The 25,292-nt window shown below is 39.8% G+C and overlaps 1 protein-coding gene across 1 annotated transcript in view; it reads left to right on the forward strand.

Moving 5' to 3' along the window:
- EloC (elongin C) overlaps positions 1-19,085 on the forward strand; it is a 30,602-nt gene extending 11,517 nt beyond the window's left edge. The window contains exon 3 of the mRNA XM_067102616.1: positions 17,684-19,085. Within this exon, the coding sequence (XP_066958717.1) occupies positions 17,684-17,825 (142 nt within the window). The 3' untranslated portion in view covers positions 17,826-19,085. The remainder of the gene's footprint in view (positions 1-17,683) is intronic.
- Positions 19,086-25,292: the final 6,207 nt, after the last annotated feature.

A 25,292-nucleotide genomic window follows, 5' to 3' on the forward strand; every position in this document is an offset into this window, starting at 1 on the left:
TTATCTACAGACAAGAAGGTTCCATGCCATTTAGCAACCAAACAGCCCATTTCCTTGCTATCACAAGAGATGCCGTAGAAGCATTCGTCTTAGCTCCTTTTAGAACAGCAATGGCAAACAGCCTAGATCATTCCTGTTGTTGAACACTTCTCCATCCTCCTATCCTTCATCTTTTTCCTTGGGAAAGAAGCAGGAGCAGCTTCAGAACAGCTCTCAAAAACAGGTTGGTGTGGGGCCCCCATTACTCCTTTCGAAGGTTATTTTGGAGGCAGTGGAGACGAGGAAGTCCAGGTCCCAAGACTCACTAATCCACCATGCTGTGTCTTTCAAACCCTGAGCAGGACAAACACATCTGTAACCAGGTGTGGTTAGGCCTTCAGGCTTTGGGGTTGAGAAGAAATTTGCTCCTCCAAACCCAGACCAGTAAATCAGTCATCTTCCTCTAGGAAGGCTGGGAATTCTTTCCAGCCTTTTTGCCCTTCTTCCCATGCTGTTGGGAAGGGAGAGAAGGGAAAAAAAGAAAGGAGTGGTTGTCTGAGAGTAGTGATCCCACTCCTCTGGTGCCATGAGTAGAGGGATGCCCATTTAGCCAGTGGGCCCTCCCTTCTGTCAGTCACCGATACTGCTCTGGTCTTTCTAACCAGATTCTCAAAAATCTCTAGCCTCATCAGGCACTGTTTGAGAAAGGTACTAAAAATTTTAGAGAACCAACCTCCAGGGTATTTTCACAATCTCCTCTTAGTAGAGAGGGCAGCAGACTTGCATTTAGAAAAGAACAGCACATGCTGTATTTCATCAATAGATCTTAGGGATAAGCACTTCCAAGTACTTGTCAATCAGAACTCCCTGAAGTACCCCCTCTTTGTCTGTAGTGGATCTATTTACTAATTTGAAGCTCCATTTTGAACTGATGGCAACCCCAGAGGTGTTTCCTGAGCTTTACAAGGTTTACACTTGCTGCATTAACTGGACGATAGGTTAATCCTGTCTGCCTCAGAAATGTTTTTGCTCCAGGACAAAGAACTCGTACTCTGTTTTTGCCATGATGCAGAATCTTGATAAACTGGGAGAGGTTGGATCTCATGCCCAAGCTGCAGGTAAAGCACTTGAGTATGCTTGTAGATGCGACTTCTGCAAAGGTCTTTCTGTCAGGCTTGCATGAGCAGACCCAGGCAGGTATTAGTGCTGGTTCCAGTCATGGCAGGAACAACCAGTTTGGCCACTTGTCATGTGAGATAAGCTCATTTTGCATAGGCAGATTCACATATTCTCACTTCTGTGATTGCTGAAGTACCACTGAGCAGTTCCATGTGACCTCTCCTTTCAACTCATGCCATTGAGCCATAAAACAGGGAGGTTCTATAGTGGTGACAGGACAACGGAAATCCTTAGCGAGAGTTTTATGTACTCATCCTGTTAAAATGCAGCTATTCACAGATGCATCTCCTGCCTTAGGAGTGAGCATATAGAAAAGGTGATGGTATATCCTAGGAATAAAAAAATTTTGAAAGTTTTTGGTATTCTTCCTAGGTATACAAACCAGAGCCTTTTCACATACTCCCATCACAACCACCTTGTTTTGTCCCTGTGGCCAAAGAAAAAAATAACCATTTGCAGCTAGTGCTGAAGGATACTCATATAAATATCTTTGGTTTGTATTCCAATTTATAGTTCTTGTACATAGATGATATATTGATGGAAGGGAGATGGAGATGGCTGGGACACATTCTTTGCAAAGTACTTTGTGTTCTCTTGTGTTTGCCTAGGTCTGCTAATGGCTCAGCACAGACCTAGAGTTTTTCACATGATAGTGCTATACCCACTCCTCGAGCAACCATACTGAGGCTACTCTTTTGAAGCTTGTAGTTATGTCACACTAAGCGTCTCATTCAGTTTTGAACCGTGCTGAACATGCTCATACAAACAGGATATTTGTACCCCATTTTCTCTTGTTTTATGATACACAAGTGTCATACAACAGTACTAATATAGTATTTACATGCTAGTGCACACAAACATGTTTACAGCACTAAGTTGGGTTTCAGCCGATCATGCAGAAGTCTATTATTATTATTATTATTATTATTATTATTATTATTATTGTTGTTGTTGTTGTTGTTGTTGTTGTTGTTGTTGTTGTGTTATATTTATTTATTATTGTTATTATTATTATTATTATATTATTCATATGGAACAAGCCCACAGAGACCATTCACTTGAAATTCAAGCTTCCAAAGAATATGGTATTCATTAGGAAGGGGTAAGATGAGGTAAAGGGAAATACAGAAAGAAGACCCTACTTATTAAAAAAAAAAATTAATAAAGTAGCAAGTAGATAAAAATGATTTAAAATGTAAGTATAGTATTAGGGTAGTAATGTAGAGCACCTTTGCTTGAACTTCTGAAGTTCCAGTTGCACAACTTCCTCTGGGAGGCTGTTCCAGTCTAACGGTGTGAGAAATAAAGGACGTCTGGAACTGAGAAGTTCAACAGCGAGGCACATTTACTGCATATTGGTGCTGCTGTTCAGCGAATCTGGTTGCTCTCGTCAGATAAAGGGGATCAGGGATCAATTGTGAATGTGAAAGATCTCTGTTGAAATACAACTTATGAAAAAGTGACAAACGAGATGGTCCAAGGCATAACTACTACTATTAGGAAACAAACCTACCACCACGAACCACTCTCTCTAAAAGAAATAAATCTCTGGCAGCAGCAAACATCCACACCAGAGAACAGTATTCAAGTAAAGGGAGTACAAATGACCTAAAACAGGTTGCATTGATTTTATCACCGTTATAAATGTATGAGGCCTTACGAACAATACCTAGCTTTCTAGCGGCATTTGCTGAAACTTTCAGTAGATGTTTCTTAAAAGTTCGACGTGAGTCAAAGGTTACACTTAGAATAGTTGAAGCTTCATATTCATTCAGCAAAGTTTCATCCACCTGACGGGGTGGGAAATTTGTATGAGATCTGTTAATCAATAGTGTTTTCGTTTTACTGGAGTTCAACCTCATACCCTACCGACTACACCATTCCCTGATCCGGTCCATGTCCCAATTGAGGCTGAGGGCAGCTCCGTTTCTCAAGAGTGGAGACTTTACTACACCCACAAATGTTAAATCATCAGCATACTGAACAATCTTGTTGTCCAGGCCAACAACCATGCCACTTATATACACTAAAAATAAAGTGGACCAAGAACACTACCCTGTAGAACTCCAGATGCAATAGGTCTTGGTTCTCTAAAAATCTTGTCCACAGCAACTTGCTGCTGCCTACCTTTAAGGATATCTAAGTAATAATAAAACATATCCACCTACCCCAAGATTCTGAAGTTTATAAATGAGTGCCTTGTGAATTACTAAATTTAAAGCAGCACTAAAATCTGTCTGAATTACTCTGCGCTCAAGACCCATATCAAGGTTCCCTTGCAAATGGCATGTCAAGTCTTCAAGAGCATCACAGGTACCTGTGGATTTTCAACCACAATTGTGAGAGGTTACGAGTTCACTTGAAAATCATTACCATTTGAAAGGTTACAGGGTTAGTGGACTGTGATATCAAGTTGTTACGCTCCTTCACATTTTTCTGTTTTTGACCAGCCCCTTTGGGTCAATCGTTTACGTTCAAAATCTGAATGAGAACTTATTAATGTTTGTCAGCTTTTCTTTGTGAGCATAATGATCCCAGGAAAGTAACCATGGCCCCTTTGTTGAACCCTATTATCAGTGGAGCTTTCTTTAACTTCTCTGTGACTGCTGTGGTTGTGGCTTACTTGGGGTGCTTTGGATCAGATTAGCAGTTTGATCTGCAGATCAGAGGGTTCCGTGTCATCCATCAGTCAAGCACACTACTTCCTGCCACTGTGAGAGATGCCCTAGCACCATCAGTCATGGCTCCTATGATGGTAGCAATAACAAAACTAGCCTAGACCAATTCTCTTGCTACAGGGGAAGCAAGACTTGAGCCAGGGGCAGGGAGGAAATAGCAAGTCTTTTCCTTACGCCTTTACCCCATCATTGTTAAGCACTTTCCAGTTATCCTCCTCATCTTAATCAAGTGCTTCCCACCCTGCTCCTCTTCTCCTTCAACTTTCTCCTTGAGAGGAAGAAGTCGAAACAAACCTCTCAGAAGTAATCCTGCAAGACTGCATGAGTGCCTTCCTAAACTCTGAGAAGCAGTGGTGTTAGTATGCCTGAGGGTAACGAACACTGACAGTAGGGCTGGCATGGTTCTTACTATGTACTCGGTACCCTGTCCCATCCTGCTCTCTTGGACAAGAGATTTGGCCCCTGGCTCTTCCTCCTGTGTGTCACCTGAAACACCTGGCTGAGTCAAAACTGCTCTAGTTTGGTGTGTGTACAGTCCCCGGACAGTGTGTGCAAGTGTGCATGCGGCAAATTTCTGCGTGGTACTGGCTGTTACTAGGACGATCTGCTTGCCTACGATTGTGCTTCTCCCCGTCTGACCTGTATTCACATGGTTTGGTGGTCGTATGAATCAGTGAGAGCCGCCTGGAACTCCTTTCTGGGTACAGGGCTTTTGCAACCTGGGTGCATTAGCTACTGGGGTAGCTGGTGTAGGACCCAGGAAATACAACAGTTTTGTCTGCAGTCAAGTGAGACTGCCTACTGGTTCAATGCTCTATGCTTTAGGCTAGCAAACAGCCTTATGGAGTTCATGAGAGCATCCAACCTGCTTTCAGCTTTGACCTGTCTGAGTGATATGTGCATGCTGCATTACTTAGTTGGGAAGTTAGTTTTGGTATCTTCAGGCGCAGTTACTTGGGAAAAGAGATTGCCTACTCGCATTTTTTCATGACCTGGGAATCTTGGTAGACTAAGAGGAGTTGAGTCTTGCTCCCAAGCAGCAGACAAAGCTCCTAGAAGGTCTTTCTTTCAACTGGCTTTGTTTTGGCCGGTCACCTCAGCCCCTTTGTAATTAAGGAACTTGTCCCACATAGTTGATTCCTTCTGTGCCCATTTGGTGACCTGAAGTGCCACTAGTCAGTTCCAAGTGATATTCCGTCCTTTCTCTTTCAGTTAGTAGGGAGAACAAAAAGGATCTCTGATGGTTGCTGGATGACAAGTACCTCCTTGCTTGAGTTCCCTGAACTCCACTTCCTGAAATGTGTCTGCTCACAGCCACATTGGAGGGAGATCAAGGCACACATCTGAGTGGGTCGTTGGTCTCAGGTGTGTGACAGATCGAGCAAAAAACCACAAAGCCAAGGCTATGGACCCATTTCTGGCATTTTGGAATAACTTTTCATTAACATAGGTGATGAGGGCAAGTGTCTGAAGTATTAGACCACCTTTACCTCATCCTACCCAAGGACTCTATCTGTTGTTTCTCAGTCTCCTGTTCTCTTGGACCTGTGGTTTGGCTTACACTTGGACCACTTTAATCATGTTGTGCCATCCCCGGGGTCGTAGGGTAGAGGCACGGACATTTGGGAGTCTGTTCTCACTTGTGCTGTTGGTGGAAGAATAAACGCCATGAAAGACTGATGATATTGGTTTAAGGTTTTCAGGTTTAATTTTCTTTTTTTTATACTTTAATCTTTGACAGGTAAAAATAAAGATTCAAGTACCCCTGGGCCTTTGATAGTACTGTCTCGGCACAGTTGACGACCGCTGGAACCTCCGCTGACAACCTTTGTTTGGAAAAATCCAAGAAACATACCAGTGTAATTAGTGTGTGGTGGCTGCTTAGCTGGTGGTGTAAGCACCTGGTTCCTTTCAGACAGAGCACATTTTGTGTAAGGTACTTTGAGAGCATAAGGCCTGTGTCAAGCGGTAGAGTGGCTGACTTCTCTCCATATTTCGTTCATCCTCCCTCTGCAGAGCAGCAGCTCACCTCAAGTATGTGCTAGACCAGCAGCTACTCATTCAAGCACTCTCTCTGCTCTTCCTTTTAAAAAGGGTGGGAGGTGGTAGTAGAGCTTACTATCATTGCTGTTAAGCTTGTTGTAAAGATAATTAAAAGGACAACTGATATCTTGCAGATAGACTTTTTAGTCAAAGTCTAGGGTCACTGCCAGTAACCGTGGCTGACACACCTGCAATCCAAGGCACATTAAGGAATGACATTAGTTATGAAGATGATAGAAAATTAAGAAATTAGGATGCAGGAGTAGTATAGTATAGTAAAGATATCTGATATGTTAAGTTGAGAAAGAGATGGTTTGAGTATGTTGTAAAGATAGTGAGGAGACAGGAGTTTAGAGGACGTTGATAGAACTTTTTAGGATGGAGGTCAAGAGGGAGGCAAAGGATTAGATAGTGTGCTAAAGTGAGGAAGATTTGGAGCAGATGGGTTTAGCAGAGGAAGTTGCTTTTGACAGTAGTAGTTCCCCCTTGACTGGGACCACCTTGATGTGGTGAGGGGGGGCTCTTGAACCCCAGGAAATTGTTCCCAGGCTTGAGTCCAAGAGTCCCATATGTCATCATATATTTCATTGGATTAATTTTGTGGAATTTTTCGCTTTTGCTAAAATTTATTGGACCTGATAAATAGGAAAAAATATCATAGCTGGGATTGGGTTTATATCCAAAGCTAAATATTGGGAACTGTGGTAGGACCATCAACTGCCCAATAATATTCGGACCTGAGAGATATCAGATTGATAACTCAAAGGCGGAACTATTCTTTAGGGCTGGGCCATGGATTCCAGGGAGTTCTGGTTTTGGGGATAGGACTCACAGCATTCTATCCGGTTCGCCCATAATAAGATTAGGGTGGGGATGATTGTATTCATGTAATACTCTCAGTCCTAGCAAGCGGGTTTGGCTTACACTTGGGCCACTTTAATCATGGTGTGCCATCCCCTGGGGGTTAGGGTAGAGATGCAGACATTTGGGAGTCAGTTCTCACTTGTGCCATTGGTGGAAGAATAAACTCCATGAAAGACTGATGATATCTTTTTAAGGTTTTCAGGTTTAATTTTCCTTTTTTTTATACTTTAATCTTTATTAAAGATTCAGGTACCCCTAGGCCTTTGGTGGTACTGTCTCGGCACAGTTGACGACCACTGGAACCTCTGCTGACAACCTTTGTCTGGAAAAAATCCAAGAAACGTACTAGTGTAATTCCACTGGAACCCTGTGCTCCAGTACAGAACAAACCCAAAAGAAGTAAATGTCATCTTGACCCAACCTTGACTCACTTCGACTCCTTCTTTGGGAGTGGAAGTTGGTCAAGGTTTCTAACCATGGAAGCTGACCAAAATATTTCAGTAGAAAATTATTTATTAAATAGACATCCAATGGCAGAAATGTCATTCAGACAAATGAAGAAAACTTGGCTTGTAGAAGCCACAACAAAAAGTCAGTCCAAAGACTGTTTGTCTTTGAAAAATATAGATAACATTAATGTAAGAGTGGAAAAACAAGATACTATGAATAGCACTCAGGGGTACCATTGTGCTTCCCGAAAATAACAACGAACCAATCGAAAACAAAATACTATTAGACTCTTAAGAAGAGATAACCCAAAGTCCAGGATTGTGAGGTATATGTTGTATCAAGCAAAGTGATAAATGAATATTAAAAATAACAAAAATAAAATTTGAGTGTGAAGATCTACCTCAAAAAATATAAATTTTAGGCCAAAACAGAGAGTTAAGACCCTATGTCCCAAAGCACTAGTTTCAAAATTGCAGTAAGTATGGGGGCACAAAAAAAAATTGTAGACATTAGCCAGTATGCACTTGTTTTGGATCTGCTGAACAGTACTACACAGTGGAAGTGCAGTGAACCAAAGTGTGTAAACCGTGGGCAGAATCATCGTGCAAGATCCAAAGAATGTACGTATTACATATACAACACGGGATTAAAAATGCTACAAGGAAGACCACGGATGTATATAAAAGAGGCTAAATTAGAATTGAAAGTGAGAGGAATTCAAGACCCTGCTAAGGAACTTACATATTCTTCAATAACAAGAACCAATAATGAAACGAAAACACATAGAAGTAACAAAACGCAGCAAAATAAACCTTAAGAAATTATGCTTTACAGAAAAAACAAAAATGCTAAAGAATCAAGAAACAGGTACAAAGGATATGGGTAACTTTTTATCAAATTCATTTGAAATAATGCAGATTGGTGCACAAGAAGATACTACCACAGAAGTAGAAGAGGAAAGTTGTGATGGACCAGAAATTAAAGATAAAAAGCAACCTTTGGAGAGAACACCACCCAAAACAAAAAACCAACTATTACTAGAGAAATATTGGTTAAACCAAAAATAAAGGATATGAAGAAAGAACACAAGAAAAACAAGCTAAGAATATACCTTTATCTACTAAAATAATAGTAAAACCTATGGAAGCAGATATTCAAAACACCGAAGAAGTGGAAGAGAACCATACCATAGATAAGAGTGATTATGTCAAGGGAGAAGAGATTACTCCATCACCAATAATTGGTACAAAAAGAGCGAATGAAACAAGAAGTACAGTATGCTTGATAACACATGGATGTAATGATTATTTCAGTGAATTGTGCAATAATAACAAAAACACAACAAAAGATGGTTTAACAAAAATTATAAGAAAATTTTACGAAATATAGAAATAAAGACAACACTGATTTGAGCACTCATGAAAAAGGTTGCATGTGCATTTGGCACTTAATATGTTATAAAGAAAAACAAATGAATGTCATGAGTAAGCTATTAGAAAAAAATCCAAGTTGTTAATACAAAAAATGGTATACAGACCAGATTACACCTAGGAGAAATACAACGATTACTAAAAGAATATGAACCACTGATATGTTTAGAACATGTCAACAAAACTGTCAACAGTAGGTAAATACACCTTAGCGTCTACATCCAGAGAGGAAGAAGGAAGTTTAGGTACATAGCAAAGTAGCTTATGGCAATGACAAAGTACCTGTAAATTTTACTGATTTGCAAATATCAGGTATTAAAATCTGAGTAAAAAATTATAATTATGTAATTTATAGCTTATACAACCAACCTAATAAAAATTACAACATTGATAAAATTAAAGAATTACCTAACAATGACAAAGAACCTACATTAATAGTAGGTGGTTTTAATACTCACAACCCATTGTGGGACTATAGTTGTACAAACTTGAATAGAGCAGGAAGTAAAGTAGAAGAATTTATGGATTCAAATGAGATGTGCTGTGTAAATGATGACAAAATCAGCACATGTTTTTAAAAAAATACATGGAACATTTTACTCAGTAGACTTGACTCTGTGCCTCAAGTGTAGTGGACAGATTGGATTGGAATACAGTTGAGACTTGTGCACCAGTGATAATTTCCCAATATTAATTTCCTTCTTGCAAAACATTTCCTTCATTATAACATTTATAAAGCAGATTGGGAGCGATATGAAATGCACACTAGGAATATCCCAACATTTGAATATTTAAAAGACCATAACGAAACAAACTACATATAAGTAACTTACCAAGTAATTACATGCCTATAGTTCCCACTTGTGCGCCAGCTTAAATTTTAAATTCCACGGTAGTGCTCCGATTGTTTAGTGTAGGTGACCAGACCCGCCCACTAACGGGATTGCAATGAACGACTTAGCAGACAATTTCATTCTCTTTCTGCCGCCCTTGGTGTAAACATCAGGTATTCGGAGCAGCTTTGTTTATTATTCGCTGGGTGGATAACCGTATTTTGGTGAAATATTGTCAACGATTTCGAGTAGCCTTCAAGCCTGCAGCTTTCAGGATCAGTATTTTATTGTTTTGTTGTTAAGATCTGTTTCAAGTTTATCATATTTCGCTACAGCTATTTTGCAATCATTTGATTAATTCTCCTTTACAAGTAGCATATTTTAACGGAAATATCATGTTCGCTAACAAACCCATGTTTTCGCAGGCGAATACATAACGGCAAGTTTCAAATAATGTTTGGTAGGAATTGAGATATTTGTTGTGTAGTGGTACTTGTGTACTTCAAAACAATTGCTGGTAAGGAATTGATTAGAACACCTTATTACACTTTCCTTTGCAGAGAACTGAAAAGAACGTAGTAAGGAGAGAAATTAATTATTTTGGTAGCGATGGGCTTTTGGATAAATAGATCTTCTTGACAGCCGAGAATCAGCGCCAAGCACCCAGGAGCACTCACTAGCTACCCGAGCTACTAGCTAGCCTGGTGGCAGATACAACCTGGGAGCACTCAGCACCCTGTGCCAGCTGCCGATCGTCTGGCGCCAACTCTCCCCCCCATTAATTTTTGGTTCCTGGTACTAGCCCTCTTATCTTCTCCCACGCCTGGCTCCCTCGCTTCCTTCCCGTGCCTTTGCCATTCTTGTGTCTGGGTTAACAGAAGTTAACCTTGTGATAGTGAAGTGTTGTGCAGTGGAGGAGGTGATTATCTGGCCTGTCAGTTCTCCTAGACCTAAGTCACTGTCATACTCCCCAAACCTGGGAGGAGACATACTGAAAGTCCAATGGAGGCTGATGGGAAGTTCTCCTGTTGTACATTCCCAGGTTGCGACGGACAACCACTGAAAAGGCTTCTTCCCAGAGGTGTATGGGAGGAGGCAGCTATCAGGCCTGGCAGATCTCATAGACCTAAAGTCCCTGTCATGCTCCCCTGAACCTGGGAGGAGAGACATTGGCGATCCAAAGGAGTCCGAGGGGGTTTGCCCCTGGGTAGTTGTCCCCTCACTCGAGCCTGTTGTCGGGTCCCAGGCCTCAGCAGACAACTGTTGAAAAGGCGTTCAAAAAGGATGTGCTTTAGTTCTCCTGTAGTGATTTGGATTCTGGTTTGGACGCCCATAGAGCTTGTCCCCTGAACTTCCAGTTGTAGAGCGCCAGCATTTTGTGCCAAAACACTTCCAGCTGAGCATTCAGTGGCTCCTGAGCACCCCCCCAATGCTCCTAAATGGAAGGGAGAAGATTTACTGAAGGTCCAAGGAGGTTGGTGGCGTTTACCCACGGGCAGTCTCCTCCTCAGTAGAACCTGTTGCTCACAGTTCGCTTAGTGGAAGACCCTCAGACTGCCGTTGGAAGGGCGTCTCTGTTAGCGTCCACCAGTTGTCTTCGAATTCCTGGAACCTTGACGCGAGGCGTTCTAGATGTCTTCTCAGCATGTCCTGTCCCCTAAACAAGATCCCTCTGTGTCCTCAACCAGGTTGCACTTTTTGCCAGAGTGCTAGTTTTTGGCCCCAGGCACCCATCTAATAAGAAACGCTCCTCATTGTCATCTTAAGCGCCCACAAGAGCTCCCAGTGTGCTCGCCCGGGCGACATACATCAGTCACAGTCTCCGAGCACCCATGGGCTAACTGTGCACGCTCAGCGCCAGCTGCCAAGCACCAGTCCAGCCTTCCAGTGCCTGGAGCCAGTCCCTGTGCACTCAGTGCCAATTCTTGAGCACTCTGCACAAATTCCCGAGTGCTTGGCTCTTCAGTGCACAACAATTACCGTTTTTAGAACACGCTGTGGTTCCTTCTTGAGCACCAGTTCCAGATTGAGCACCTGGCTCCAGTTTTTTTTTTCAAGTAACCAGCGCCAGTCCCCGATAACCTGGCACCAATTCTTCAGTATCAGTCTCCCACATCTGAGCACCATACAGAGAGCATTCTTCTGCATATAGAGAGGTCCCCCTTTCAGTACCATGCACCACCTTCATGACAGTTAGTGTCTGGGAATCGTGTCCTTTGCAGACGAAGACATTTATGGCCAGTGTTTTTGAGCTTCTTGAAGAAAGTCCCCTCCTCTTAGGCAGTAGGAGCATTGGCTAAGAAGATAGAAGACTTCCAGTTTTTTGTCGAGAGACATTGCCTCGGTTTTGTCTCAGAGTCCTGTCCTGTGTGGGTAAGGACAATTGAGATTTTTTTTTAGATTCCCACTCTTTGCTTTGAATTCTCAAAAACAGAAAACTCGGGTGCTTTTTTATTACTGAGGGAGTCACACAATCGCATTCAGCCCTGTTATTTTCTCCTCCAGGCCTACAGCACCTCTTCCCTCAGGGGACAGTTGAGATAATTGTGTCTGTTCTGTAGAAGGATTTGTCCCAGTTTGACAAACCCACAGTTATGCCTGTGCCTAGACTATTGTGTTTTCTGCATATGTCTTCAGCCTGTACGTGGTGTGAGCGAGTCCGTTATAATCAAGTCCGCTCAAATGTCCAAGTGTCCGCTGACTGTCAGTCTCCACAGTGTAGGCAGCTAGTCCACGTGGTTGTCTGCGAGTTGGGACGAGGATCTGCAAGTTCCCTCGGTTGTCTGTGAGTCCGTACAGTTGTCAGCAATTCTGTACAGCCCGCAACACCCCTTTTTCCTCTTAGAATGGAAGACGAAGTTCAGAATAGAGATGAACCAGACAATCCTGTCATCTAATCTCCAAGGGCATTTGGATGAAGACCTGGGTTATGCAGGAAGCATCCTTCCATGTCCCCGCCGGACTCTGGGAGTACAGTGAACCCCCCGTATTCGCGGGGGATGTGTCCCCCACACCCCCGCGAATAGGTCAGATCTGCGAATGCTTAAAACCCCTCTAAAAACACCTAGAACTGCCCATTTTGAAAGCTTAAACTAAGAAAAACCCTGTAAAAATGCTTATACCTGAGTATTTTAAAAGTTTTATCACAAAAAGTGCAGTTATTCATGAAAATTATATGAAAATACAGTAATTAGTGAATATTTCTCAGTGAAAAACACAGCGAATGGGCGAATTTTCCGCGAAAAATGGCTAGATATGTTCCAGAGAGAAACCCGCGAATGCGTGAGTCCGCAAACCATGAGAACGCGAATAGGGGGGGTTTACTGTATCTCACATCTGTTTGGCAGGACAGGGTCCTCTAGTGCGAGGATCTGCATTTCGTCCTCTCTACGGCAAGCCTTCTCTCAAGTCCTCACTCTAGCATTTGACTTCATGTTCTGGAACATCAGCCTTTACCTGGATGACTGACTTCTTTGATTGCCTTCGAAGGAAAGTTTGCGGAGGTTTTTAACATTTGGGACAGGGAAACGCAGCTGGACACTTTTGTGTATCCCCTTAGCCCCGAATTAGGCCAAACCCACAGTGATGGCTTCCAAACGTAAACCTTTGGAAGGGAAGTTCCTTCATACCACGAGCCCAGACCTAGTGTTTGGACCTGAGTTGAGGAGCCTGCTTGGGGAACCAGGTAGTTCCAGGACATGTCCCCTTGAAGAACTTAATATTCTCGTCTCTGTCAGATAGCCGAAAGCTTTTCACTTATGGCTTCAGCACTTATCGACCTTATTTCACTCCTAGACTGTGGTAATTTTGTTACAAGACCACAGTCCTGAGTATATTTTCATTTCTGTCAGATAGCCGGAAGCTTTTCACTTAAGGCTTCTCAGCTTATTGACCCTATTTCACGCCTAGACTTACAGAGAACTCCTACGATGGGCATATCAAATCAAGTTTTCCAGTCACTCGACTTTTTCAAGGCAAACTAATTAGTTCCGGCGGATGCACTGAACCGTCAGAAGCATGTCCTTCCCACCAAGTGGACCTTGGTGCCCCTGGTCTGGCAGAATCTGTAGAATCTATGGGACAGGCTGATTTGGGCCTGGTTTCCCACCTCAAGGAAGCTTTGCCTTCCTCTTTTCGTTATCCAATCCTAGACCCTCTTGCACAGGCAACTTACGGCTTGCTACAAGTTAGGCCCAACCTGGACCTTTACGCCCTTCTGCATTCCAACTTGGTCAAGGAAGGGCTGAACAAGTTTTCAGGCTCATCACAACGTGACGATGATCCTCTTAGCCCGTTCTGAACCATGGATAATGGTTCCTAAACCAGATATGGTTGTTGGTGGACTCTCCATGACACCTTCCACAATCCATATCTACCCAGACAGCCTCACTTCACTTCAAAAGATACCACTAAGATCTTAGCAACCTATTAAGTCTTTCGAGACTTCCAAGGCAGAAGAAGAATTGATTCCATATCTTGGAATTCGGACGTAGCTCTCAAGTGGTTAATGGGCCGTTCTTTCGAGCCTCTCCATTCCATGTCTCCCAACTTACCTAGAAAACTCTGTTCCTTGTAGCCCTAGCAAATGCCAAACGAGTTAGTGAGCTTCAGACTGTAGACAAGTGAGCAGATTATGTTCAAGGAGACAGTCTGTGCTTTAACACTATATTTTCTTGGCTAAGAAAGAAACAGGATCTGTGCTTTCTCCCTTGAGTAATTGACAGACATTCCTGGCTTTGGGAGAGTGAGCGAAATGTCTAGTTTGAGCCTTCAGGTTTTACCTGAGCAAGCCTTGTAATCAGACGGCCATTCATACCTGGGGTGTCCTGACAAGATCCTGTCTCATCATCTGTCTATGAACGCATTGTCTTCCATCTCCAGTGAACATTGTTTTTAAGACGCACTCTCAGATTCAGGAGAATGTGAACATTGTTTTTAAGACGCACTCTCAGATTCAGGAGAATGATTTGCCTACCTGTTAAGAGAAGGCTAAGACAACAGAATTGCCTCTACCTCATTGGCTTTCAGGCTCATTATGTCACTCGCTTCTGTTTGGCAATTGGCCCACTGGAAGTGTATTAGTTCTTGACTTCTAAATTTTTTCTTGAAGGCAAAACAGTGTTAAAAAAAAATATTGCAGTACCTTGGGACGATTATCAGTAATTGGCATGGAACTGAGGGAGGAAGCAGAGGATTTTCTCCTATCTCTTCACCTTGTAGTAAGGTGCCAAAGTTTTTGGGGAGCCAGCTGGTACAATGTACCTGGAGCACCCATCACTCTCAGTGGATGGGTAGTTGTTTATTTTCAGTGCAGGTGACAAAATTGTTTGGTTGTTTTTAATTTTTTTGGTACTGCGTCCAGGGCAAGGGCACTTGATGATGCTTTGCCAGCCAGCAGAATACTCCTTCAATGCAAAGCCCCCTCTTAAGTAGAGGCAATCCTCAGCTATACTGCCACGCTACTACAAGTTAAGATGGGCACCAACCAAAGGCAGTATTCTCCTGCAATAACTCTCTTACCTGATAAGGAATGACAAGCATTGTTTTCCAGTGCTAGTAACTTTGTCTATTTCAAATTCATTACATGATGTTTTGGAATGGAATATGTCCATGTATCCCACCTCCTGTCGATGTGGGATTCATCTATGTAATTACTTGGTAAGTCACTTATATGAAAATATTTTCATAATAAAATCAAGTTTCATACATACTTAGCAAGTACAGTAATTACAGAATCAGAGCCCACCCTCCTCCCCTCTGATGGACATAAGGGCAGAAACAGAATTAGGCTGTCTGCTAAGTCATTCCTAAACAATCAGCGTGCTACCACAGGTTTTAAAATTGAGGCTGCTGCACGAGTGGGAAGTATAGCTATGTAATTACTTGGTGAGTATATTTGAAACTTAATTTTATTATGAAAATATCATTTTCTTGTTGGTTTCATTAAAAATGCTGGTGATAAAGCAATACCAAGTCAGAGCCTCATCCAGCAGAACACAGAGTTCCTTGGTGGTCTGATAAGCTAACAGAATTAATTAATGTAAACACTCAGTAGGGAGATGACTAGATAATTTAAATAAAAAATTTTACAAAACGAATAAAACATTACCAATGTTAGAAGAAAATTTACAAAAACTGACTATATTATTATTAGAAATTGATACATTAAAACCTTTATATAACGAAATATCTGCAGAATTTAAAAAAGAATTCAAGGAAGAATAATTTCATGGAGGAAATGTGTATCAGATCTCTCTAATAATACTCCCATGCAAAAAGTACGGAAAAATTCAGGAAAATAAATGTTACCTTGTTAAACCACCTAGACATGCAATATTAGAAGATGGGAAAAGAATACTTGATCTGAAAGAAATAAGTACACTAATGTAATAAGGGAAAACTTGGTAAATGTAAGTAGTGATAATAATTTAGATGAACACTTCCGCACAGAGGAAAAATAATGTAGAATTAATAACAATAAATTTTGAAAAAATAGAAGATATGTGTTATAATAGAAAATTGAAAATGGAAGAGTAGGAATATTCTCTCTTGAACAGCAATAAATATGCCCTTGGAGGTGACAGTATTTTTTTAAAAATTATCTGCCATTTAGCACCTTTGGCAAAATCATACTTATTACAATTTTATAATCACTTGTGGTTTCAAAGTTTATTTCCTGATGAATGGCATAAAGCTATAATTATTCCTATCCCCAAACCTGGAAAGGATCCCAGTAATGTAAACAATTAGACCAATTTCCTTAGCAAGTTGCTTATGCAAATTACTAGAGAAAATGGTAAATGCTTGACTAACATGGCACATTCAAGAAAATAAAATTTTGACTCCTACTCAGTTCGGGTTACAATGTAACATTTACATTGGATTCTCTGTCTAACTTAGAAGACCATGTACAAAGAGGATTTGAACGAAAACAAATCACTATAGCCATCTTTTTTGACACTGAAAAGGCATACGATACTACAAGGAGATACGCAATATTAAAAACGTTACACAAAAAGAGCATCCATGGACATTTACCGAAGTTCAAAACTTTTTGACGAATCGCACTTTTCAAATGAGAATTGATGATGTATTGTTAAGTACATTTCCACTTGAAAATGGTGTTCCACATTGATATCGGTAAAAATCTACCGATTGGAATTAAAAGCAACTTGTATATGGATGACTTTGGCATATATTATTCAGCATGTCGAATAAAACATGCAGAACGAATCAAATATAAAAGTAGATGAATGGGCCATAGTATACCAATTAGCCAAACAGCAAAATTTTTGGGATTAGTATTTGAAACTCACTTGAACTGGAAAGCTCACATAACATACATGAAATCAAAATGTAAAAGAGCATTAAACCTAATTAAAAAACTATTGAACACTACTTTGGGAGCTGATAGACATACCCTTACTGTACTGTATAAAGCAACAGTACTGTCTATCATTGATTATGGAAGCGTAATGTATGGGTTGGCGTCAGACGCAATGCTGAAAACGTTAGGCCCAGTTCATAATGAAGTCCTCAGAATGTGTTCAGGAGCCTTTAGATCATCACCAAAGCCATCTTTACAAGTTGAATGTGGTGAAGAGCTAGTAACAATGAAGAGGGCTCTGAGAATTCAGACAAATGATTCTCCAACCAAAAAATTATTTGGATTAAGAGATGTGTTTATAAACAAACATCCACCTCCTTTCCCAGTTAGAGGTAGAAGATTTAGTTGCTGAATATAAATATACAATTAACTTTAATAGTAAAATTACCTCCTCCTTGGACAATGAATAAAATGAGAATTTGTACACACTTAAAATATTTATCAAAAAGTTATTCTTATACCCCAGAACACCATAGACAACATCCAGTAGAACATATAATCCGAAAAGGTCCAGATTACACAACATACACTGACAGATTTAAGTCGCAATACGCAGTGAGATATGCTGCAGTATCCCAAGACAAAATGTATCTAATCCTTCAGGCCAGCCCTATGAGAGCTGAAAGTCAGCTCAGTGGTCTGATTAAACTACTTTATAATAATAAAAATCATTGACATTAGTGGGAGAAAATGCATTGAGGCAACCCTGAAGGGTGGCAAATAAAAATTTTTATGGTAATAACTGCCATTTTCACATGACTTGTGTATAAGAGAAACACTTAGTCTTTTTTATTTTGATTTTCTCTCAAGTTAATTTTGAAATCTGTCTTCTCTTTTCAGATCACATGTTCTCCAGAAGGTCTGCATGTACTTCACGTATAAGGTCCGTTACACAAATAGCTCAACTGAAATTCCCGAGTTTCCTATTGCTCCGGAAATTGCCCTTGAATTGCTTATGGCTGCTAACTTTCTTGATTGCTGAGCTGAAGGTTTCACTTTTATAACAATGATGTGCTTGTTGTGTTGTAGAAATTTGAGGAAGTGATCTTTCATGGTTACTGGTAAGTAGAATAAAATTTATCCATGGTATTATTTTTCTTGAAGATTGGAATACTTGTCATCCTTGAAATTTAACACAACAGATCTAATCAGGGAAACTTGTCAAGATGAAAGTTTAATTTTGGCAGTTGCCCAATGCAGACGGGTGCAGATCTTGTGGTTGGTTACCAAGATTTTGAATATTTATCCCAAGTGCCCTAATTAATGATATTACATCTTTGTAATTATATTTGTGATTACCTGGAAAGGTTCTCAGTAGTATGTGAAGCTGCAGTATTTAAGGAAGAAAGTCAAAGGAAGAACGTTGGATACATCTGCTTTAGGTCTTAAACCTTTTCTTATAATACAATTGAAAGTGATGCTGTTTTTAATAAAGCTTTCTTATTAATATCTTTATTTTGAGTGAAAGTTATCATGTAGTTATTAGGTTGAATCCAGAGATTCACTTTCAGCAAGCTACAGTGATCCTGTACAGTACTTTATTGTTAATGCTTTTGTACTATTTTTTCCCCTAAAGTGCTGAAGTTTGTTTGTGAAAGCATGAATTATGTAGGTGCTGTGCAGTTTGAATTTTTAGCTCAGTTCCTGTACTTTTTTTTGGGAGGGCTAAGTAGGGTTTTCCCATTACTGGTAGGTTATCAGTATGTCAAAATCTTTCCTGTAGTGTTACTGAGTGCATTTAGTTATAAGAGATGCACCTATAAGGCATGGTTTGCAACATATTGTGTTGTTATATAAGTTAAAATTTGATTTGTTGAAGCAGCTCATTTACGTTGTAAATGTTGTCATTTTTAATAATCTTTATCTATCACATCTGTCTACTCTTCTGCTATTTAATCCACATTGTGTAAAGCTATTTACAATATTTGTTGTATTACACATGTGTATATCTGGTCCATGATGTTTGTTCACTTCTCATTTGAGCTATAAGGCATTCTTGTCCACATACTTTTTTTTTTCTGTAAATATTAGCCAAATATCATTGCAGTTGATAGTTCATTAACTAAAACTGTAAAGAAATGGTTAATCTAAGTTTTTTTATTCTCAAAGTTTATAATTGAACATTTTAGTCCTAAGATACTTTCAAATTTTGCTGATTCATAGATTTCTCATATCATTTGTCATCTGAAAATTTGTTTAAAAATTCCTTCTGTGAATGTTCAAATAAAGAATTGGTATAGTTTGCAGCCTTATAAATTGAATTCCTATGAATAGGTTGGCTGAAATTTGTTTTTGTTACATTCTGCTTAGGATGGGGATTTAAAGTTAGGTGCAATAAACTAATTATTTATTTTTTGGTGTGTGAATAAACATATGATTTACAGTTCACCTTCAGCTGCCATAAACCACAGCAATGTAAACAAATTTTTGGTTTTATGTGAAACAGTACCTTCTGTACAGTGATCTGAGAAGATGGTTTGTATTTTTTTCAAAACTAGAGATTCCATCTCAGCCTTTATTGTAATAATGTTTGTTCCTCTGGGGATACAAACTTTACTTTTCACATGTGGAGTCATCCTACATGTGTATTCACAGATGGCTGTGTACTGACTGAGAGAACAAAGAATATGTAGGTAGATCTAGGACATAATGCCCTCACTTTCCCAGCATACCCGCGCTTTTGTGATTCCATTTACGATTGAGATGTGTACTGGTGACCTTTAGGTGCAATCTGTGTGCTATCTGGCTTATCTTTGACATGAATACAACACACAGGAGTGAGTTAGTGCCATATAAATGCTGGTGAGAGCACTAATAAGGTCCTTCCTTAAATGAGAAATAAGTGCTGTGAATGTGACATGTGCTTGTTATGTGTTCTCACTGTCACAAAGCCTTGAGGTAGAAAATAAGTAATTTTTCTTGTACAGCATTTTCATAATAATTTAAGAGGGTATTCAGTCGGAATTATTACCATTTGCACCTGATAACTAAGGTAGTCAAAATGGACTCCAAAACCCTTATTAGGTATGTAACAATGAACTAGTACTAAGAAAGTAATGCAAACTGTTTATCATTGACGTACTCAGTCACATCCTAATGATTCCCATTTCCACTCAGTTGCAACATGAGTTTGAAAATACCAACAGAGTGACAACAATAACGAAACATGACAAGTCATATAATGAAATAGTATTTTCACACCCAGTCTTATGAATCAAAGTCCCATTTTTTTTTAGCTGCAAAAAAATTCCAGAGATACATAAATCATTCCACAACAATGACAAAAGCAATGAACTACAGTACAACAGTGCAGTGTTAGGGACTAGTGATTATTAAGGAAAGTAAGAATCAAAAAGGAGGAGAGTGGGAATAACATTAAAAGTCAAAATACTGTTTTATTATTAATAAATTGTTTACCTAACATTCTTAAATTTTTTATGTTTCTATGGAAATTTAATTATAAACTAAAAATTGATGATTCTGAAAAATTTCTTGCAAGGATTTTTGGTTCTGATACTTGATGTGTTCTTAGTTGAAAGTTTTACAGTCAGTCATTATTTATTTCATTTCAAGTTGTTCAACATTCAGGGATTGCATCATGTTATTCATCAAATATCCATGGGTATGATGATTGTGACCAATGTTGAGTTCCTTTCAGAACAATAAACACCACAACCCAGCAGTTAGTGTAAGTAGTTTTTATTTATTTTCAGATTCATTATTCCACAATCCCTGCCATTTATGAAAGGTAACGAGTATCTAGAGACAATAGCAAAAAAATTGGCAGTATCAGGGATACCTGATGTAGAAGTAGTAACTGCAGCTTTCACAGCCTTATTGACCTGTGGATTCTTTTTTGAGTTAACAAAAAATAAATAAAAAGCTAAGTTCAGCTTGGATCCAAACACTAGAAAGTGAGAACTAAATACGTATCTTCACTAGGACTTGAAAACTGCCTGTTAAATAGGCGTTCAGCAACTGAAATGACTTTTAGACAAATGAAAAACAAAACGTGGTTGAAGCAACTGCCAAAAACCAGAGTCATCTTGCAATGCTATCTGTAGATAACTCCAAAGTTAAAGTAACGATACTTGACTCAATGAATAATGTAGAAGGAACAATCATATTACCCAAAGGTGGTAATGAACCAGTTGGCATAAGAAAAAGAGTATTTGACCCATAAGAACAGATGCAATAATTTGCAGTTGTAAAATCTATAATGTTCCAAGCAAGAAAAATCAAGAAACCTCTTTAGAAGTATAAAAAATCAGTCTTCAAAGATCATCCAAGAAAATTCAAATTGTAGGCTATAATAGAGAAGCAAAATCATTTTCTAAAACTTAAAATGCAAAAATTTCAATAAATATTTAAACAGCAAAAAATGTTGTTGCACCAATTGTCCATATTGTGAATCAAATGATCACACTACAAAGAACTCTGGTGATCCAACTTGCATAGACTGTCATAGGAATCACCATGCAAGATCCAGAGTTCTCTTGTATACAACGCAGAATTAGAAATGTTTCAAAATAGAACTGGAATATCATTAAGAAAAACTAAATGGTAACGGAAAGTAAGGAGGAGTTTAATGATCTGGCAAAAAGACCTGTGTACAAAAACCATAACCCAAAAAAGTAATCGGAATCAAAATAAATCAAATAGAACAAGCAACATACAAAAGTAAAAAACATCAAAACACAGATGAAGAAAATACAATCCAAGAAGAATACAGCATGAAACTCAAACCCATATGATGTACTGTCACAAATGGAATTTACAGAGATTAACCTTCAAAACCTTCAAAAAGGATGGAGATGAAAACAAAGAAAATAATGTTTCTGAACTTCAAATAATGAGAAAAGACAATTGGAAGACACTCCCCTAAAAGTAAGAAACAATAAATAAATGACCATAACCAAACTAATCTATCTATCAAACCAAAATAAAAAGTTAAAAAACAACTGATATAAGAAAAAAAATTACTCCACTATCTCAAATAATATACCAATGAACAGAAATCCCTACCCCAAAATAAAATGGGAGTTCCATTGGGAAGTGATCTTGGTGTCACCCGCTGTAAACCAGCAGCAACAGCAGTCAGTTTCCATACAGAGCATAAAAATTATATTTACAGGGACAATTTTGCAATGAACTAGTGTCAGTCATGACATGCTGAACAAATCAACAATGATATAAGTATTACCGGGTGTTTCGAAATTAGAGCCCCCCCTTCCACAGAACAAATGGAAAGTTATAAAGTTTTCTGCTATAGCCTATCTCCAAGTACATTAATTTAAGTTTCTATTAAGCTATTTTTCATTTTACATTTCTTGTATTTTCAGACTGAGTGACAGAGTTAGATACAGCCATGGCTAATGACTCGGAGAAAATCAGATGGATTGACCGAATCCAGGCTATAACCTTCAGAGAGGCCAGGGATGCTGGTGCATCCTTCATTTCATGTTCCTGGATAGCTAAATACATTAAAAGAGATGAATCCTTTGTTAAAAGAAACTGGAACAAAAATCCATATGACTGTCATCGCAAAAAGAGTGAGAATCCTGGAAGGCCTGGAGTCCTTTCTCAGGAGTCAAAAGACATCATGGCTGAGGCAGTGGGTAGACCAAGAAAGTCTTTACATAAATTGGCGCTTGACCTAGAAACAAAAAGGGGAAAGAAGAGAAGTTATAGTGCTGTATATTGTGAGTTGAAAAAATCTGGTATCAAGCCATTTATTTGTTATCAGCAAGCCCAACATCACTGAGCAACAGAGAGAAGACTGTGCATGGTTTTGTGGTTCATTTCTTAAAGACTGGGATGAAGCTGACTTTCACCATCCAGCCGCATCAGATGAATTCTTCATTTACAGTCAGGAAGCCAAATCATAAAAAGGACATCATTTGGGCAGCAAAGTTGGATGATATCAGCGATGACGTGCTCTATCGCCAAGTTGTGAAATTTCCTGAATGTTTGGGAATTTTTCTCTGTTTCACAGCCAGACAATTAATGTGGATCATCAAAGAAAAAGGACAGTCATGGAATGGCGAATACTTCAGAGAAACTGTGCTTACTGGTGGAGTATTTCCTTTCCTCAAAGATCCTGAAAATGTGTTATCTGTTGAAGAAGTCACATTTTTGCATGATAAGGCACCATGTTTCAAGGCTCTTCAGACACAGAAGCTGCTTCAAAACAGTGGTATAGATTTCTTCTCGTCAAGTGAATTTCCAGGTAGCTCCCCTGACCTTAATGTGTGTGAAAACATTGGTAGTATCTTAAAGGATCGTGTTGAAGCGCGCACAGTGAGCTATGATGGTATACCAAGCCTTGACGACCTGCGAAGAGAGGTGACCGAAGTGCTCAGGGAAATGGAGTTTGAGTCTCAGCTTTTTTGCGATTTGATAAAATCATACCCCTCAAGAATGCAGGCTGTGGTACAGTCAGATGGAGGCCACACAAAATATTAAATACTCAGAGAGAAACTTAAATAAATACCTGTTCTGAATTACTTTAGTTTTTGTCCATATCAATTTTAGTTTATGCTGTGGGGGGGGGTTTCTAACTTTGAAACACCCTGTATATTTACAGGGATGATTTTGCAACATATTATCAGGGCAATAAGCACTCACCAGGTGAGACCCCATCCCATGCACATATCTTGCCACCCTCTACTCCTGGTTTGTTGACTGCTCCCGAGATAAATGCCTAATGAGTACTTGTAGATGTGGCCTTCCCTCAGTACCTAGGGGAGCCCATCTTTTGCCACATTCCTCAGTCACCTAACTACAGCTAAATCATCATCATTAGAGGACTCTTGCTGCTTCACCACTTCATGTTCATGCTAAGTGGTCTTCATGCTGGTGGGAGATATCCTTGCAGTATCAGTTACAGCCTGTACCCCTGCAATGACTGGAATCCCTCTCTCGACAATTCTCCTGCACCATTTGTGGAAAGCAACTCCAGGGTTTTCTATAATGGTTTTTCCTTGGCAGAGAAAGCAGGTGGCTGTTGGAGACTGGTGGTTGACTTCTCTATATATTAAATGAGTTCATCCTGCACACTTGTTTCAAGATGGAAACAGCATGTTAGGCACTGGAGTTCATCAGACAAGGTGACTTCATGCTTTTGATAAATCTGGTTGCATATTTTCAAGTTCCCCACTTTGTCGCCAGTTCAAGGGGTTGTGCTTCAGACTGGCAACAGCCCACAGGTGTTCACCCAGGTTTTCATTTTTTGGGGGGATTGGGCTCACTCGACTTTATGTTACCTGGATGAGATGCTCTTATATCTGCTTGATAAGGATCTGCTCTCTGAGGTGTGTGTTGGTACATTTTTGTTAGTACAGACAAGCACAAGAAGGAGGTGTCGGGGTATACTGTACCCTTTCTTTCTGGCTTCGAGAAGTGATTAAACGAGCTTATGAGTCCTCTGAGGAGGGACATCAGTTTCCCCACTTGTTTGGGAACCCACAAAGTCAGGGGTGTGGGACTGTCCCTAAGCCTTTCAAAAAACTTTGATACATCAGGTAATGAGGGTGGGTGCCTAGTATGGTCAAACAACTTTTACCTCATTCTATCTGAAGGATGTCATCCAGAAGTCCTTGGATACCTTCTCTTTGGGACCTTTGATGACAGCTCAACAAGGCGTTGGAACCTAGCTCCGTCCAGACAGGAAAAAAAAAAAAAAATCTTGCGCGAGCTCTTTATCTTAGACTAAGTCTGGGAATGTGAATGTGGAGTGACTGGATTCACCTTCCCTTTTTTCTCCTGGAGCAGCATCTATGCTGAAGTGTCTGCTGGAGTCGTAGTTTAGATAGTAAGATGCATGTCCTTGCATCCTCCCTTTTAACAAGTGGGGGAGGTAGGGCTTATTCTGAACCCATTACTTGGCACTAGCCAGTATTGGCTGTCTGCTGACTTGAATTCCTATGCAGCGGATTATGTGGTTCTCCTAATGTTTTCCTTACTTGATTTAATCCTGTTCCTGGACCAGAGGCTCTGTCACACCCAAGGGCCTATTTCTTTGCCAGACTGGGTAAGAGGTTACAGTTGTTATAGCATCCAGTGCTTGCATGTGCAACCATGAGCATGACAATTCCAGTTAAGATTCAACTCTAGTTAGTTTTAGGGGATGACCTCCCACCTAAAGAGTAAGTCTATATAAAAGGTAGTGGTTCATATTTCTGTAGGAGCAAACGCCAAATTTTTTAAAGTAATTTGTATTTTTCATTGGTATACAGACAAGACCCTTTCATCGTAATCCCACCTCAACCACTCTGTTTTGCCTTTGGCCAAAGAAAAAGTTACAAGTGACATAGGTGAGAGGGATATTCCCCTACTCACCCCCCTTAACTACTAGTTAACAACCTTGTAACTAAGTTCAGTGACCATCCAAGCTCACACTGAGGATGCTTCCATATAAAAGTTTCTGGTTTATATACCTAGGAAAAAT

Source organism: Macrobrachium rosenbergii, chromosome 59 (assembly GCF_040412425.1).
Source record: "Macrobrachium rosenbergii isolate ZJJX-2024 chromosome 59, ASM4041242v1, whole genome shotgun sequence".
NCBI lineage: Eukaryota > Metazoa > Arthropoda > Malacostraca > Decapoda > Palaemonidae > Macrobrachium > Macrobrachium rosenbergii.